The following is an 18,921-nucleotide window of genomic DNA, read 5'->3' on the forward strand; positions in this document are numbered from 1 at the left end:
CACCTAGACCATTTCATGGTAGCTCTTTTCTAGAGTTGATAATAGAAGTAGGGACATTACTTGTTTAATCTTATTTGGGTAGTTTATCTTGTAGGGTGAAGGTAAAAGGGAAAGAAAAAAACCTTTGCAGTAATGGCTGCTTACACACAAGAGGTGCACAGTAAATATTTAATGAGTCATGGGAAGGACCACCTTACGGTGATAGCCAGAGGTTGGGTCCTTAGTATGAATGTTTTATGAGTTTCTTCCATTAAGAAGTCTCTTACTTTTTTTTTTGGAGAATACAAAGGAGGGTTATGTGTAAATGACAGTATTAATATTTTTTCATCTGACTGTACATTGTTCATATTAGGTACTTGATTGAATTAGTCAAACAATTTTCTTAAAGTGGGCTTCTTCATTCAACCTCAGTTTTTATCTGGGACCCTTCTCATAATAGACCACTGATTGATCTCCTTTTGGCTAAGTGAGAAGGTACCTAATAGTATTGAATGATAATTAATCCTCCTAGATTTATCCACAAGGTGACTTAAATTGTTAAAGAGCAAATTGGGAATGGCTCCAGCTTTTCTGATAGCTTCTCTGGTTTGACTTGGACTTTTGGAATTGAATCCCCAGGACATGACTTTATCAAGTTGAACAGCATTTGGCATGTTGTATTCAGTCCTCTGTAATGCCTTCATACATTCATTTCTTATACACACACACAGAGAAATTTCTTGATTTATTCAGTCATTCACTATTATGTGATAGGCATTATACTGGGTGCTGGGAATTAGGGGACAAAACAGCCCGTGCTCCAGAAGCTTGAAGGCAAAGCAACCTTAAATTCAGACTGTAAACATAAAACATATTTTAAGAAAAATGCAAAGTAATTTCTAGGGTGAGGTTGGGGTTGGGTACTAGCAATCAGGGAGATTTAGACCTCATATAGGCAGTTAAGGATACTGATTCCTTTCTTGAGAATCCTTAGGATTTTAGAGATTATAAGAGGCAGAGGTGTTAGAACATATTTCAGGCATTAGGAGATACTGAAGCCATGGTATGAGGCTTATCCAGATGAGAGGTAATAGGGGCCTAACTGGAGTGGGGTCTTTGCCAGGAGACAGAAAAGGATAGATGTTCTGAAGCTGGATCTATAAGACTTGTAACATACTGTGGGAGATGAGGTAGAGAAAAGAGCGCAGTATTAGTAAGGCCCTCAACAGAAATAAATAGGGAAGTTAGGGTGAGAGAATAGTTTTAGGGAAAAAGAGAGTTCTATTCTGGACATGATTAATTTAAATTATGAGGCAGCTATATCCATTAGGGAATTTGTGAAATAAAACAAGCTCAAGAGGAAAATACAATTTGGAAACATGTCTAAAGGTTACATGGGTAGTAAAAAGGATTTGAACTCGGATCTTCTAACTCCAGGACAGCTAAGTGACACAATGAATAGAGAGCACCGGGCAGAGAATCAGGAAAATACTTCTTCCTGAGTTCAAATCGCTCCTCAGGCACTTAGTAGCAGATCATTTAACCCTATTTGTCTCAATTTCCTCATCTGTAAAATGAGCTTGGATGGAAATGGCAAGCCACTCCAGAATTACCCCAAATGGAGTCTTACTGAGTTGAACAATAGCAATAATAGTTTCTAATTCTTCAGGTGGATTCTCTTTTATTCATTAATGAAGATTTAGGTACAGTGATAATTGGGTCCCATTGTTATTTAGCTTCTTAACTTAAGTTAATTTAACCAATCCTTATAGTTTGATGTTTCCAATTAGCATTTATTTCTTATTTTATTACAAAAGAAAACCAAAGCACAGAGGTTAAGAGGTCATTTCAAATTCAAGTAGCAAGTCAGTTATCATAAAAGATGCATACCCTTAGAAATACTTAAGCTGTTTTAATTTCAGAATTGTCGTATTTATGCATTGGAAAAATTTGAGAAGGTGGAATGACAAAGACAAAGAGGTAATAGAAAGAATTTGAGAAAATATACTTCGTGTTTATCAACCTTTTAGACCCTTCTATTAGTTGCTTAAACATGGTGAATGAAATCTATGTGCCTTCTGGTCTTAGTGAATAGGTGTTCTTAGTTCTAGGGTGAAGACCACCTGCTTCTCAGGAACTTTTTCCCCTGTATAAGTAAATCTGCCAAGTCATCTGTAAAATGGGGATAACAGTATCACCTGTCTCTTGAGACTGTTTTAAAAATCAAATGAGATGATGCAGATAACTATTACTGCTGCTGCTTCTGAAGAGAAAGCTAAAAGCTTTTCCTAAGGCAATTTCAGCTATGAGTCACCCAGAGAGCTTGATGCTATTCAACATTGATGACCCAAAGAACAAGGAGAGGCCCTTTGGGACCCATCCCATGGTAGTAGAGTTGAAGTGGAAATACATTACTAAGATTGGGCATGGTTGAGACAAAGGACAGGAATCCTTTATCCTATATCCCTAATGCAGTGTTGGAAGGAGTATTTAGGCATGATTTGAATTAGATGAGTTAGATGATTTCCAAGATTACTTCCAGCACTAAACTCTGTAGTTCTGTCACATCTCTTCTGGATTATTGTAATAGTCTATTTTTTCTCTTCCCTACCCCAATTCATCCTTCACCCCTGAACATGTCACTTCCTTTCTCATTAAAGTTCAGTGGTTCCCCATTATCTCTGGGATTAATTTTAAAAATTCCATTTTAGCATTAAAATCTTTGTACAGTTTGATTCCATCATACCTTTTCCCTCATCACACATTATCCTTTTCTCTTCCTTTCCCTTCCCATCCTTGCCTTGCCCTGCCCTTCCCTTCCCCAGATTCCCCTAGTCTAACCAAATTGTGACTTGACACTCCACCTGCCATCGGTACTATTGCATTGAATTTCCTTCATGTCTACAGTGTATTCCCTCTTGACCTTTGCATCTTAGAATCCTGTATTCAAAACTTCTAAACTAAGTGCAAATCACCCTGAATCTTTTTTTGCCAATCCCTATCTTGTTCCCTGATTGAATTTAAATTCCCTAGGGGAAGAGAATATTTTACTTGTTTTCTCCTTCCCTCCCTCCTTCTCCTATGCCCTTCCTAGTTCCTGTATCTGGCCCCAAAATAAGAGCTTTAATAACTAACCACTGCAGATGGAGATTTAGACCAAATAACTTCTAAGTTCTATTTCAAAGCTGAGGCTCTCTGGTGACACATTTGCATGAATGATAAGCTTCACTTGCCCTCCTGACATGCCTAGAAAGTTCTTGGAATGCTTTTGCCACATACTCCCAAGTGAGTACAAATTAAAAATTGACGTCATCTCAGTCTCTTTTACAGTGATTTAATACACAAAGGATCCTTGATTTTTTATGAGTTTAGGGAATTGTAGTAGATAATAGTCTAGGGAGTTTACTGCCTGAGAAACAGAGAGGTTAAGCAAGTATACACAGTTAGCAAGTTCTAGAAAGATATAAATAAATGGGTTGGTGCAAAATTAGATGGATAGATGGATGCATGGATACTGAGAGAAAAGGGAGTGAGATGGGTTCATACTGTGTGGCAAACATTGTGTTAAGAACATCAACAAAAATACTAGAGGCAAGATTCGACCTTAGATTTTACAGTCAATAATAACATACATTATGTGTCTACTTAGTGCTAGACGCTGCATTAAACCCCAGGGATACAAAGAAAGATAAAAAAAAAAAATGGTTCCTTTGCCCTCAAAGGAGCTCACATTTTAGTGAAAGGAAACACAATTTAAATAGCTATGCATATAAGTTACATACAGTGCACATTCTAATAGGGAACAGACTATCCACCTGGAGCAGTGGCAGCCAGAGAAGGGGGGACTTAGGTGTTTTTCCTGGCAAGCCCCAAGGATTGGGGAATGGAACCTTATGAGAATGGATTGAAACCATGAAGGCATTGATTTGATTTAGGTGACTAGAGCAAAAGGTAGAAAATGAATTAGGGGCAGGGTGAATGCAGGGGTGGACATGAAAACTTGTATAGAAAATCTACTTCCCACAATTTTATATAGCTAAACTATCAATACTGATATGGATCTAGAAAGAACAAACTAAGGAGTAACAGAATGCTAATTGAGAAAAATATGAAGAAAATTGCATAAACTGTCAAGACATTCTATCAAATTCCAGAATTTGAGAAAAAAATAAAAAGAACTATCAAATATTTCAGCTAATACTCTGGTGCTTATTTCTCCAAGAAGGTGTAAAGGTTTAAATAGTTTCATTTAAGGTACAGGCAAATTTGGGCATCAAAGATTCATAGCATTAAAGACCATTCAGATTACTTAATATAGTTAGAATGTTTTCTTCAGTAACTTCTCTTGTTCTCTTCCTCCTTTTGCTTTCCTGCTATCCTACTTTCTCTTATTGGCACCCCTCCCCCCAAAACAAAACATAAAACAGATAAAAATCTTCATGCACCCCGAAATAATTTTGTAAATATGTTAGTGGGTATTAGTTAGGAAACATTCCATTCAATCTTTAAAAATGGGAAATTTAATGAATTTTTTGTAAGCTAATGAGAGCTTTGTTGATCTAGTTTCAAGTATTTGGAGATAGAATCTATCCATCTTCAAGATATAGGGCAAGTCACATGATCACAATTAGTCCTGCCTTACTCCAGGTCATGTTTGAGATTTAATATGGAAATTTTGGGTCCTCCCTCTGTGATGACATGATTTTCTGATCAGTGAGGGAGTGGACAGGTAAACTCACACAAAGTACTTTATTTGGCTTTCTACCTGGCCACTTATCCTTGCTTTGCTCTAACTCCTGGGCTATCCCCTCCCCCCCTGCCTTTTCATCATCCTACACCCCTCCCTACCATCTTGCTCTGGAATCTTTAATGATAGAACACTGCCCTTGTTTCTAGAAGGATCATGATGGTTGACTGTTTTATGGTTCCCCTCACCATTCCAGTGGTGTGCTATATGCTAACTACTTGTTTCTCCTATATATAATTTTTCCTCATTAAAATGACTAGTTTTCTCTTGTATCTCTAAGTCTTAATTCTGTGTATAATATAATTTAATATGAAGTAAATCTTTAAATACTTTTTTTAATTCATTCATTCTTTCTCTTGGCAAAATTTAATTTTTAACCCTTTAAGTTTTATTAATTTTCTTTTTTTAATCTTGAACTTAAAAGTAAAATATAAATGAGCATTTCTGTATAGATTATAGACTAGGAGAAGATTGCACATTAAATAGTAAATTTTCACTACATAGAGCTTGTATTTCTTTTAAGGTATGTAATAAATTCAGTATGTAAAATTTAGAGCTTTATTGCTTTGTTTCCTTCAGTTCTCTTTTTCATTGGGAGTGGAAACTATTTCTTGCAATATACATTGTCAAGCAAAATCAATATCATTCTGCACCTTGATTCTACTATCTCAGGAAGTGTGTAGAATGCTTCTTCGCCTGTCCTTTGGAGTTGAGCTTTTTCATTTCATCTATGACAGTTCTTCAATCTTTCAAAGTTGTTTTTCTTTACAATTTTGGATGTGTTTTGTTTTTTTTTAATAAATTGTTCTCTTAGTTCTGTTTACGTCATTGGGCATTATCTCATCAAGTCTTTCCAGAGTTCTCTGATACCATCCCTTTTGCTATTATGTTACCTTAAATATACAATAATTTGATCATACATTCCTAGTTGATGTATACTTAGATTGACTTATTGATCAATCTTTCTGAAAAGACTTAAATCAAAGACATTTTAAAAAACATGTTAGAATATTGTCTAATCATTCCGTATTTCAATTTTAAATTATTCTAAAAAAGTAAGTTGTTTATACCATTTAATCCAGCATCCCATCATTGGGTAAATGTACTAAAGGAAGTCAAAGACAGAAACAAGGGTCCAGTATATACCAACACATTCTTGACAACACTCTTTCTTGTAGCTAAGAACTAGAAATAAAATGATCACCTGTTGATTGGGTGTTCTGAATGCCATAGAATAAGATTATGTAAATAATTTTAAAGCAAGTTTGCAAATTCAGGGAAGAGTTGTTTGAATTGATGCAGAGTAGAATAAAAGCCAAGACTACAGTAGATGTAATGATTACAACTTTGTAAATGAAAAACCTGCAAAATGGAAGTTCAACTCTGGGTAATGGAAAATAAAATCAGGTGAAGCTTCTAAAGAAGAGCTAATAAAATGGGGCTCTTCCCTCACAGCTCTGGATAGGACTAGGGCCAAAACAAGTAGTATAAAACATTGCCAGACAGAGCTTTTGTGTGGAATGTCTTTGTCTAATTATTTTCTTTTTCATAAATAGAAGGGCACAGGTATGGGTAGAAAATGACTGATTAAAAACCAATAAACTGACCAATATAAATTTATTTTAAAATGTCAAATATGGACCATACTATCTTTTTTAGTTTGTTTTTTGCAAGGCAGTGGGGTTGAATTGCTCAAGATCACACAGCTTGGTAATTGTGTGAAGTTGGATTTGAACTGAGGTCCTCCTGACATCAGTGCTGGTGCTGTAGTCACTGTACTACCTAGCTGCCCTGCCATGCTTTCTTTAAATTAATTCTATTCTGGGGCTCCAGCTTGGGAGTTCAAATCCAGCCTCAGACATTTTAATAATTACCTAACTGTGTGACCTTGGGCAAGTCACTTAACCCCATTGCCTTGCAAAAACCAAAAAAAAAATTAAATAAAATTAACTCTATTCCTCAGAGAAAGAGGAGTAAGCAAAACCCTACAAAAATGTAAAACTTAAGGAAACTAAGAGGCTCAACAGATGCCCCATATGCAAGAACAAGTGAATATAAAGTCATGCAGCTGTGTGAGGCTGATCTTTCCAAGGCAGAAACACCCAGAGGCTTTGTTCAGATAAGCTCATCTTCTTTCTTTCCTTACCCTTACCCCAATCCCCTCTCCTACTGTGATTCTCTTTTCTTTTGAAGTTGTTATTCATTCCATCTCAAGAAAAGTCTCCCTTTAGATTCCACTAGGCAGATACCTCCTTATCAATCATCTTAACAGAAAGAGCTTCCCTTCTTAACCAGGGCAGAGCACCAAGGCCATCTCTTTAGGTACAAGACCATGGGAACCAAGGCACCTAGGCCTTGGGGATCAGACCCTACTCCTGATGCTCCCTACTTGTATATTAACGTTACTGGAACTCAGAAATAACTGGAGAGGATTGGAGCCAATGATGATTAGGATTTCTCCTAGCTCTGAATAAGCTTCTATTGTTTTTAAGAGATTTCTTGCCAACTCCTAGGTTGGCAGGGTTAACGGTTTGTTTGTCTGCCCAGGATAAGATATGAGGCACTGGTTTTGAGTTGGACTTAAGATCACCTTGAATTGGAAGGTACCTTCCTGCCCATCTTGCTAAGCTAGTCATCTTGACAGATGTAACTCAGATATGACAGAGGCAACTTAAGATACTTTTGATCCACAAGGCTGGGTTCCAAGTCAGGAAGACCTAAGTTCAAATATGACCCCAGGCAAGTCAGTTAACTGCTGCCTTCCTCGGTTTCCTCAGTTGTAAAATGGGAATAATAATGGCACCTACCTCCTAGGATTGTTTTGAGGATCAAATGAAATATTTGTAAAGAACTTAGCATAGTGGCTGGTACATTGTAGGTGCTCAGGAAATGTTTCTTCCCTTCTTTTTCCTTGCCCAAGGTCACTCAACAAGTAAATGGCAAAACTGGTTTTGAGTCCAGGTTCTCTGCCTCCAAAATCTAGTCTCTAGAGATTGTATCAACTGCCTCAACTGTTTTATTTGATGTCTAAGAATCTAGATTGTAACTAATGCATTTACTGTAAAGAATTTTAGCTAACCATATGTCTTAATATTATGATATATTATTTATTATAAATGATATATGACAAGTATAATTTGTAGCTAATCGGACTATATATATGTATATATATGTATACATACATATATATATATATATATAGTAGTATTTTTAAAGATCAGTTTGCTTGAAGATTTGACTTCTTATTCTCTAACACTGTAAATGGTATATATTGAATACTTTAATGATTTTTTTTCCCTCTTTTTTTTCCAGCAGCTGTTTGGGGCAATTTCGTTAACATAAGGTAATTAATTCACTTTAATATCAGTTTGTTGTGGAATTGTTTTATTATCAATTTTTCAATTAACCATTTTGAAGATTTTCTGAAGGAAATTTTTAATTTTAGATGGGATTATTAGTATTTAAACTATCTTCTCCTATGTTAATCGAGTTTGTGCTCTGAGAAATCAACTAATCTTAGTATTAGCTTCAACAAAATAGAGGATGAAAAATACATCTTCAGAAACAAGTAGAATGAGTGAATTCTTAAATAGCCTGATTGGGGTTGGGGGGTAGGGTGAGAAGAGGCTGTTATTGAACTTTCATATTATTATTACCTGCTGTTTTGTATTGTGCATGGCTATGAAATCTATGAGTTTGAGTAATGAGTTTGTAGTGCAGATTATCTCTTTAGAACTTGAGGAAAACCTTTTGTAGTTGGGGTCAGTTTTTTTATGGTTGTTTATAATTCAGGTACAACTTCATACTCATTGCTATATCTGAATAGGAAATGCTTAATTTCTGTAAATGAAATAGATGACATTTTTACTCATCTCTCTGAAATAAGAGTTTAAAGATGTGTTACAATTTATCGTGGTTTAAAATATTTTAATTGGTAATTAAAAATGTAGATTTTATGTTTAAGGGATTAGGGAGAAGGAAAACACAGTTGATGTATTGTTTTTTTCTCCCCTGAGTCCATTTCATTGATTTAAAAGGACTTTTAAAAATCTGAATATGGGAAGAAGAAAGGTCTAAGTTTGCTTAAATTGAATCTTGTTGGTGCCGCAAATCATATGAGCAAATTCTTGATCTCTGCAATGATATACTATTTATCCAGTTTATATTACTATGTACACTTTTGCTGTTGATATAGTGTTTGAGTTAATTAGTAGGTTATTTACAAATTTTATGTGGTTATGTAGTACTAGTATGCCCTTGAATATCTTTGTATTTAGGGAGGAAAAACTGTTTTGCTGTTTTAAACATATTTTAGGTTTTTCCAGAAATCATTAAAAGAAAATTCTTATTATCTTTTTTCTTTCTTAATTCTTTGTTAGGGTGGTCACAATAACTCTTGTTTGTTAAATACTAACTTATATTTTATTGTTGCTATTTGTAATGATGTCTAAAGTTTCCAAGGACAAGATTATTCTTTTTTTACTTTAGTATTTCTTACTTTTCAATTTTTACCTCTCAATGTTTTTTTTTTTTTTTTAACCAACAGATTTTTCTGAACTGGGTGGGAAAAATGTTGATCTGATTTTTACCACTGTGGCATATGTATGTTTCATCAACAAAGAGTCTTCTGTGTGTCTAGGTGTGGTGTGCACTGATCCCATGTAAAGGAGCTCTGTTATATTACTTGAAAGGGCTCCATTTTGTCTTGGATGCCCAAGAAAGCTCTAGTATACAGAACCCACACCCTTAAATATAATGAAGGATCCTGTAGCATACCTTTTTTATTTTTTTAACTAAGTTTTACTTCTTAACTTTTAAGACAGTTTTGGGGCGTAATGTGGGAATGAGATTACTTAGATTCTTAATGAAGGTGAATAGAGCCTTGATTTAGAAAGGGGACTTATTAAAGACATTTAGGGGATATATGAATTTAATTTATTTGGCTCTGATAATTCAATTTATGTTAAAATAATTGTTTGAAATCATAAAAATTATTCAACTGACTTTAGATTTTTGACTTTCTTTTCCTAGGTCTTTACAGGAAAATGGAGAACAAAAAATAGAAATTAAGATAGAAGAGGTTAGTTTACTTTGTTTATTCCTCTGATAATAAGGATCTAAATAATTTTAGCTGGACAGGAACTTACAGGTCATCTGATTCTGTTTTCATGTTGTCAGTGAAGAAGCTGCAGCCAAGAGAGGTTAAAAGACTGATTCAAAGTCACTTTGGAAATAGTGGATCTGTTTTTGAATTGAGATTCTGTGACTGCACAATCTTGGGTTTCAGTTTGGAGTCTGCCCTGATACCTTTATTGTGATGGGATCTGGTCATCCATACCATTTGTTTTTATTTTTGTTTTCTTTTTTCTTCTTCAGTTTTGCCTGAAAAGGTCATAATAACTGTTTGGAAGAGATTTTTTTCCCCTAGCTCTTCCAATTACATTACAAAAGACACCTTCACTTTAATTTTTTTTAAAGTACAGGTTTTAAAATATTTCATTCTTTTTAATTAACCCAAAAAAATTTTAATCCCTCACCATTCATTGAAATCCTTCTTAGCAAGTGCAAGAAATTGAGGGGGGGGGGTGAAGAAAGAGGAAAAAAGAAAAACAGAATAGGAGGAGAATCAAAAAGATGATAAGGAAGAGAAGAAGAAAGAAGAGAAAAAAACACAAGACTGACTTATTTTGCTTTACTTTCTTGCTTGTTGGAAAAGCCAAGACACCTATGTGATAAAGAAACTAGAAACTCACATTGTTACATTTAAAAAAAAAAGAATTACAAAATGAATCACTTCTAGAAGACCATGAATTGTGCTAACTCAAGAATTTTTTGCTCCCTAACAACACATAAACACACTGGAGAAACTACTTCACTTGCTCAAACCAAATCAGTTTCACAAACAAAATGTTGATCATTTGAAAGCCCAAGTAGGAAAAGAAAACTTTGTTAAGAAAAGGATATGGCTGGTGTCCATCTGTTTGGTTTTGAACTTGAAACTCCCTGCTCTGGGGGGTAGATACAGTTATTATCTTCTACCAAAGCCCTAGGCATCTCAAGAAGTAGGAGCACCATATGCCTACCCCTAGTTGTTTAGAGTAACAGCTGAATCCAAGTTGTAGTACATTTTTATTTCATTTTGAAAATGAACAGTGGGAAATATTGTTAACCTTCTGTATTATGTCTACAAGACATTTTGCTTACTTGTAAAAGAACAGTCTGTATGTTTCGGGATGGGGAGAGGTCTTGAATTCTTCAAAATTTATTTTTGTCGTTATTGTAGGCCGTTGCACCATTGAGAGAGAAAATCAGAGACTTGGAAAAAAGGTAAGTAAATTTCTATAGAATAAGTTTAAGGCAAGTTATCAGAAAGGGTCTTGTTAAGTATCTCAGTTAAATATCTCTTAATATGTGTGGATAAATAAATCATTTGAGTAAGTTTCTCTTTGTGTGTGTGGGGGGTATACACACAGACATACTCTTGTGTAGGCAAAAGTGTTTCCTTTAGCAATAAAAAATGGCTAGAAAAATTAATGAATGCTTTAAGAGCTAATTTGCTAGGTTGTGGAGTTTGTGTATTTATGTTGATGGAGGGGTAAGGGGAGAGTGTTAGGGATAGGAAGATGGATAATAATAATAACAATAACAATAATAACAATTATAGTGCATACATTTCTACAACTTCCAGACATTGTGCTCTGCTTTTTTATGCTAGTTATCTCATTTGATATTCATAATACCAGGGAGCTAGGTGGTATTATTATCCCATTTTACAGGTGAGGAAACTGAGGCAGATAGTGGCTAAGGGGTTTATCAAGGGTCATACAACTAGTGCCTGAATCCTGATTTTCACTTAGGTCTTACTGACTCTAGGAATTCTATATACTATACTATGTACTTGCCCCAATATAATATTTAGAAATAAATAGAAGGCTGATTGCCAAGTCAGGAATACCTCTGTTTCAATGTTTTGATACATACTATATGCATAAGCCAAGGAAATTTATTAAACCTGTGAGAGTCCTGGGTGACTCTATTAAAACTAAAAATTGCAGTGTATATGCTAATCTGCATGGGTAGAAGAAATTTTTTGCCTGAAAGTTCCCTTTGAATTAATAAAATCACAGATCTCGTCAAAAATAATTCTATTTGTTTATGTATATATGTGATATGTTTGTATATTTTTGGACACCTAAATATGTATATAATATATATGCACATAGACAGATGTAGCTTAGAAAGAATGAAGATATATATTATTTCTCTTTAAACACTATTTTAAGATGGTTTTTCCTTTGTCAGAAATAAGAAAGCTGTCTTCCTGAAAAACATTAAAATTTTTAAATATTAGGGTAATATATTTTTAAAAAATGACTTAAATTCTAGGTTTCCTTTTCTTACCTTTCCAAATGTATACATCACTTACTACTTTCTAAAGAACTTGTCTCCTGTTTCTTTACCCACATTAAATAATAGAGCCTTTAGCCTGTGACTGGAACGAATGACTATTACTGCTAAATCAGAGCCCTGAACCAGAAAATCAGATTTATTAAGTGATCTCAAATTTTTACTTAGTAGATCGCTTTTGTTGTTGTTCAGTTTGATTTGGCAAAATTCTCAGTGGGGAGGGTATTGTGACAAACTGAAGAATTTTTTTCCTTTCAAATGGGATTTTATTTTTTCCAGTTGTGCATGTAAAGACAATTCATTTTTTAAAAGATTTTATTTATTTTGAGTTTTATAATTTTCCTCTTAATCTTTATTCCCTCCCCCATCCCCCATAGAAGGCAATTTGTCAGTCTTTACATTGTTTCCATGGTATACATTGATCCAAATTGAATGTGATGGGGACAGAAATCCTATCCTTAAGGAAGAAACATAAAGTATAAGAGGTAGCAAGATCAGACAATAAGATATCAGTTTTTTTTTCTAAATTAAAGACAATAGTCCTTGGTCTTTGTTCAAACTCCGCAGTTCTTTCTCTGAATACTGATGATATTCTCCATTGCTGACAGCCCCATATTGTCCCTGATTGTTGCACTGATGGAATAAGCAAGTCCATCAAGGTTGATCATGACTCCCATGTTGCTGATAGGGTGTACAGTGTTTTTCTGGTTCTGCTCATCATCTCACTCAGCATCAGTTCATGTATATCCCTCCAGGCTTCCCTGAATTCCCATCCCTCCTGGTTTCTAATAGAACAACAGTGTTCCATGACATACAAATACCAGTTTACTAAGCCATTCCCCAATTGAAGGACATTTACTTGATTTCTAATTCTTTGCCACTACAAACAAGACTGCTATGAATATTTTTGTACAAGTGATGTTTTTACCCTTTTTCAACATCTCCTCAGGGTATAGATCCAGTAGTGGTATTGCTGGATCAAAGGTATGCACATTTTTGTTGCACTTTGAACATAGTTCCAAATTGCTCTCCAGAAAGGTTGGATGAGTTCACAACTCCACCAACAATGTATTAGGGTCCCAGATTTCCCACAACCCTTCCAACAATGATCATTGTCCTTTCTGGTCATATTGGCCAGTCTGAGAGGTATGAGATTTTAATTTACATTTCTCTAATCAGCAGTGATTTAGAGCACTTTTTCATATAACTATGGATCACTTTGATTTCCTCAGCTGTAAATTGTCTTTGCATATCCTTTGACCATTTGTCAGTTGAGGAATGACTTTTTTTTTAATTTGACTCAGTTCTCTGTATATTTTAGAAATGAGTCCTTTGTCAGAAACACTAGTTGTTAAAGATTTTTCCCAGTTTACTACATTTCTTTTGATCTTGGTTACAGTGGTTTTGTCTGTGCAAAAGCCTTTTAATTTAATATAATCAAAAGTATCTAGTTTGTTTTTAGTGATGTTCTCCATCTCTTCCTTAGTCATAAACTGCTTTCCTTTCCATAGATCTGACAGGTAAACTATTCCTTGATCTTCTAGTTTGCTTATAATGGACAATTCATTTTTATATAAAATTTTGAATTCTAAATTTTCTCCTTCCTTCTTTTCTTCCCTCCCTAAAATGGTAAGCAATTTGATATAGGCTATATATGTTTCATCATCTAAAACATATATGTATATTGGTCATGTTGAAAAAGAAGAACAACAAAAGGAAATGTAAGGAACAATAAATGAAAATATAGTAAAAATAGAATGCTTCATTCCTCATTCAAATTCATCAGTTCTTTCTCTTGATGTAAATAACATTTTCTATCATGAGTCTTTTTAATTTGACTTATAGATTGATATTCATCGAGTCATTGCCTTTAACAAATATTTACTGAGCTCCTACCATGTAGGAGGATACGGAGAAAAATTAACCATGATTCCTGTTGTCAAGGAGTTTATATGTAGAAAATAGCTTAAATATAGAAAATACAAGGTATATTTAAGGTATCAGGTATGTGTTAGGTAATTAGTGAAAAGTAAAGCTAGAATTGTGTATTGCAATCAAGATTTTTGGATAGTGTTAGATGCTAGAGTGAGGAATTTCTATTTTCTTCAGTAGTCATTGAATGCTTTTGAGCAGGTCTATAACATAATTGTAGGAATGACAGGAATCTGGCAGTGCTTTATAGTAGACACTGGGAGGCCAAGAAGATTAATTGGGAAACTACTTTAATAGTCAAGATTAAAAACAGTAAAATACTGAATTTTCTTAATGCCAGCTCACACTCAGTATTCCTGGAAAGGAACTTGAGATACATATGGGCATTAAGGCAAATTCCTAAAGCTGATCTCAGTTTTTATTCAAACCTAGAAATATGGCTTATTTTTGGGCCAGCTAGCTTTGATCTAGAGCAGTCCTGAGTCATTCCTAGGTGACTATCTTTTTTGGCCAAGGGGTGGGAGGTGTAAGATTAATTCTAGACTATGTCAAGTCAGCAACATTGATTAATTACTTTCTTTGCCAAGCTCTATGGTAAACACTGGGAATATAAAGAATAGGTGTAAAAAATAGTCTCTGTTCTCAAAAGTTGTACAAACAATGATATATGTTCATGATATATACAGAGGAAATTGTTGCTAATAGAAGAACATCAGCATTGGAGGAGACCTCTTTTAGAAATAGAATTTGATCTAAGATTTGAAGGAAGCTGGGAGGCATGGGGGTTAACCAGGGACGAGTCTCAAGATAGCATATGTAAGAAATAGCAAGGATTCTAGATTATAGAGTACTTTGGATTCTAGAGTACCTTGAAGGAAGTTAAAATCTAAAAGAATGATAAGTTAGGAATGGACCAGGTTGTGAAGGGTTTTAAGTTTACAAAAAAAGGATTTCATATTTAGTACTGGAGTTAATCAAATGGGGTGGCCAGCATAGTCAGCCCTTCATTTTATGTTATAAATGAATGAAAAGAAAAACCTGCTAAAGTGAGAGAAAATTGCACATTTTATTCACGAACTTTGCAAGATACACTTTACAACATATGGTTACCTCATCTAGGCATGAGGCAGGAATTAGTCTTCAAAGTCAGGTAATTTATGGTCTTGGATGTTCATAGGCTCTCAGAGTTTGAGTTACTATCTAAGTGGTCCACCCATTCCATGTTATGCCCCTAATTTGATCCCCCCCACATCATCCCAGGCATGGTATGCTAATGAACCCCAATCACGGGGTGGGGGGGTTAATATTCAATTACCTAATTGCTCAGACTCTGTAACATTAGGTCAAGATCTCTAGGTCACTCTTGACTGTTGGGGTTTGGTATTCCTGGAATGGGATTAGGAAAACTCTTCCAGTCTTGGGATTGGCTGGGCCATTCCCCCTTTGTAATGGATTCCCTAAGGGCTCCCCTCCACACCCAGTGAAGACCAACACCCTACATTTCTCACATTTTAGGAAACTACATCTGGTGGAGGATGGAGTGGAATTGGGGAAAGACCTGAAGCAAGGTGATCAACAAGAAAGTTATTTCCATAGTCCTGGAATAAAGTGATAAGGAAGGGGCAACTCAGTGGTATAGTGAACAGAGTACCTAGCCTGGAGTTAAGGAAGACCTGAATTCAAATGCAGTTTGAGTTATATCTTAGCTATGTCATTTAAACCTGTTTACCTCAGTTTTGAAAAATGAGCTGAGGAAGGAAATGGCAAACCATTCTTTGACAAGAAAATTCCAAATGAGATCATGAATAGTCAGACACAGTGAAACAACTGAACAGTAAAATAAGTGATAAAGGCCTGGTCATGTCAGGTGAGAGATTGGATGTGCTCCAGGATGATAAGAATGTAGAATCCTTAGACCTTGGCAACAAATTGGATGTAGATGATTTGGAGTTAGAAATCAAGGATGACAAGGAGGTTATGAGCCTGGGAAACCGAGTGGTTGGAGGTATACCTGAAAGGAAATTTGAAAAGAAGGGAAGATGTGGGGGAGGCCAGAAAGATAGTGAATTCTATATTGAACATGTATTGAAATGTTCATAGGATATTGTATTCAAGATATCTCATAAACTGTTGGAGAAGTGAGACAAGAGGTCAAAAGAAAAGGTAGTACCAGACAGAACTGAGAATCATTAGCATAAGAATACTAATTGAATACATAGGACCTGATGAAGTCACCAAATTATATAACAGGGAAAAGAGTTAGTCCACTAGTAGAAGAGAGCCTTGAGACACCTAAGATAAATAATTATGGTCTTGATGAAGATCCAGCAAAGAGGACTGAAAATAATCTGGAGAAGATGGGATGAAATGATCTTTATATAGCACTTTAAGGTTGCAAATGTTATTTCGATTTAACATAAGAAATTGAGGCAGGAAGAAAGTCAAGTCATATCCCTAGGGTCACATGGCTTAGGTATGTGAGTGAGACTGGGTTTTAATTCATATCATCTAAACTCCAGATCTATTATGCCACCCAACTGCCTGGAATGAGTTTGCATAGGATCCAAGAAATAGGAGAAGGGCCACAGGATCTGAGTGATATGAGAAGAGGGAGCTCTTGGGGAGGAGTGCCATGGGAATGGGACTGAAAAGGTTTGGAAAGTGAGGGAGAAAAGGAAAGATTTGGAATGGGATTGTGAGTGAGATACAATGTAAGATTATGTAACATTAATTTTTAGTGGATGTAATGCAGTTTCATAATTTTCTCCAACTTTGTTTAGCTGCAAATGAATTGAAGGCCACGAAGGCCCCTTATGGCTATGGCACAAGAAATCCAGTTGGTTCTTGTCATGACATAACAAGCAATAAGATAAAGAGACAAGAAACTCCATTGTTGAGGGTATTTTAGAATTGAATTGGGTAATGAAGTAATCTGGTTAGAGGAAGAAAGAGTTTTACTTACACAAAGAACTGAAGAGTAAAGGAATTGAATGAGGACGAAGTTCAGAGTTAGGATAGTACATGTGAGGAAGGATAAGTGTTCATATACATGAGAGTGGAGTACTTGGAGGGGGATGGCAGTGTCTATGGTCTAACCTCTCTGTAGTTGAGGTGGAGTGGAGGAAAAGGTCATGGGAAATGAGTAAGTTGAGGAACTGAGAGATTCAGTTGTCTGAGGGAATATCAAATGTATATGATTATGTCTCCTAGTAAGAAAAGCAGGTTTTAGATGAGATCTAGGTAATGTGTGTAGGAGAGTTGAAAGTAAGAGGTAGTATAAATCAGCTTGAATCATCAATTATCAACTGAAAGAGACCTTAGAAATATAGGTGTTCCTTCTACATTGCAACTTTCCCCATCATGGTTTCAATATATCATAAGATGAAATCATAAGAAATTAAATGAAAATTTAAGGAGAAGTTTTGTCGAAGTTCCACACACAAAGGACAGTAGACCACTCAGAAACTTATAAATACATAAAATATATGAAAATATTGTATAATATAAACAGTCTTTACATTCTAGGATAATTCAGATTTCTTCTGTGGTGTGAAGGGAGGGCCAAAAACTTCTAAAAGGATTTTTCCAGATTGTAGGGGCACCACATCCCTAGCTCCAGAGAGGTTAGAGTGTTTAACTATTTTTAGTAGAAGTGGGTCTAGAACTTAGATCTCTTCACTCTCAATCGTGTTTTTCCTCCATAACCAGTGTTCTTTGCACTATACCCAGTAAGGAGGATACTGGGGATTACTTTTGAGTGGGCTCATCAAAAGCCAGTACTGTATCCCTGGCATTCACCTCAATTTCTGTTTACCTTACTAGTTTCTACAGATAAAATCCATAATGCAAACATTACAAAGAACTCTTTTGTTTAACAAGTTATTTCCAAGACTTGGCAGAGCCTGGTTTGCCAAGATTCCACATGGGAAAAGGAATCTAGCCAAGCCTTTTGCCCCCTTCTCTCAGATGATTAAGTTGATTCATTCATTCAGCAAATATTTACTGAACTCCAACTATGTAGAAAGGACTATGTTAGGGGTGCAGTGGAAGTACAAAGATGGGTCCAGCATTGCCTGTGGCCTTTAAAAAAATCTAGAGTAGATAACGAAGACTCATGCAAAATTAAGAATAATTCATAGTGCTTTTTGTTGTTCAGTCATTTTTCAAAGTGCCATGAGGTTCAAATAACTGTCTTAAAATGTCAGATTTATATAGAACCTTAGAAAATATTTTTCTAATATAAAATACTCATTTTATAGAAGACAACATTGAAATTCACAGATCAGGGAAGGGGCTTACCCAAAGGTCCCTGAATAAGTTAGTGATAGACCCAAAAACTATTCAAAAACTGCAGAGCACCACATAGTTTATTGATTTTTACAACAGATAATTTTGTACAACGGCCATTTTTCAGTTTTATGGGAATTCTGTTTATCAACTCCAGGTTTAAAAAGGAAAAGAAAGAAAATCATGATTAAAGGTAAGAAAGTTTGTGATTTAGTTTTAATGAATGAATTAAAAAGTATTAAGAACATACTGTGCTAACCAAAAGTATATAAGCAGAAAGCAGATACAGTTCCTTCCCTGGAAGAACTTCTATATTCTAATGCAAGAACATTTTAGGAAGTTTTGACCTGGAAAGGCTATTCTGGTTTGTAAAGTTAAATTGGCTTATACAGGGATGTAAATAATCTTAATCCTTTCCCTTTCTGTCCTCAATTAAATCTGGCAAATTGCCCATTTAATCGCTCCCTGGAGCAAATGAAAGATATTTTATTCATACTTAAAGATAGAAGTAAAGGTATTGTTGATGGAAATTTTTCTGTCATGGTTCATATTTATTGAAACCTGTTATA

General features: G+C 35.1%; 1 protein-coding gene across 2 annotated transcripts in view; it reads left to right on the plus strand.

Annotated features, from left to right (window-relative positions):
* Positions 1-18,921, plus strand: part of UXS1 (UDP-glucuronate decarboxylase 1) — a 153,366-nt gene that overhangs the window by 44,607 nt on the left and 89,838 nt on the right. Inside the window, exons 2-4 of one of the 2 annotated variants that reach the window (XM_074192173.1) lie at positions 8,042-8,069; positions 9,758-9,806; positions 11,010-11,053. In XM_074192173.1, the coding sequence (XP_074048274.1) occupies positions 8,042-8,069; positions 9,758-9,806; positions 11,010-11,053 (121 nt within the window). Of the gene's footprint in view, positions 1-8,038; positions 8,070-9,757; positions 9,807-11,009; positions 11,054-18,921 lie in introns of both variants that reach the window. The other variant, XM_074192174.1, reaches the window with a different exon arrangement.

Source organism: Macrotis lagotis, chromosome 6 (assembly GCF_037893015.1).
Source record: "Macrotis lagotis isolate mMagLag1 chromosome 6, bilby.v1.9.chrom.fasta, whole genome shotgun sequence".
Classification (NCBI taxonomy): domain Eukaryota; kingdom Metazoa; phylum Chordata; class Mammalia; order Peramelemorphia; family Peramelidae; genus Macrotis; species Macrotis lagotis.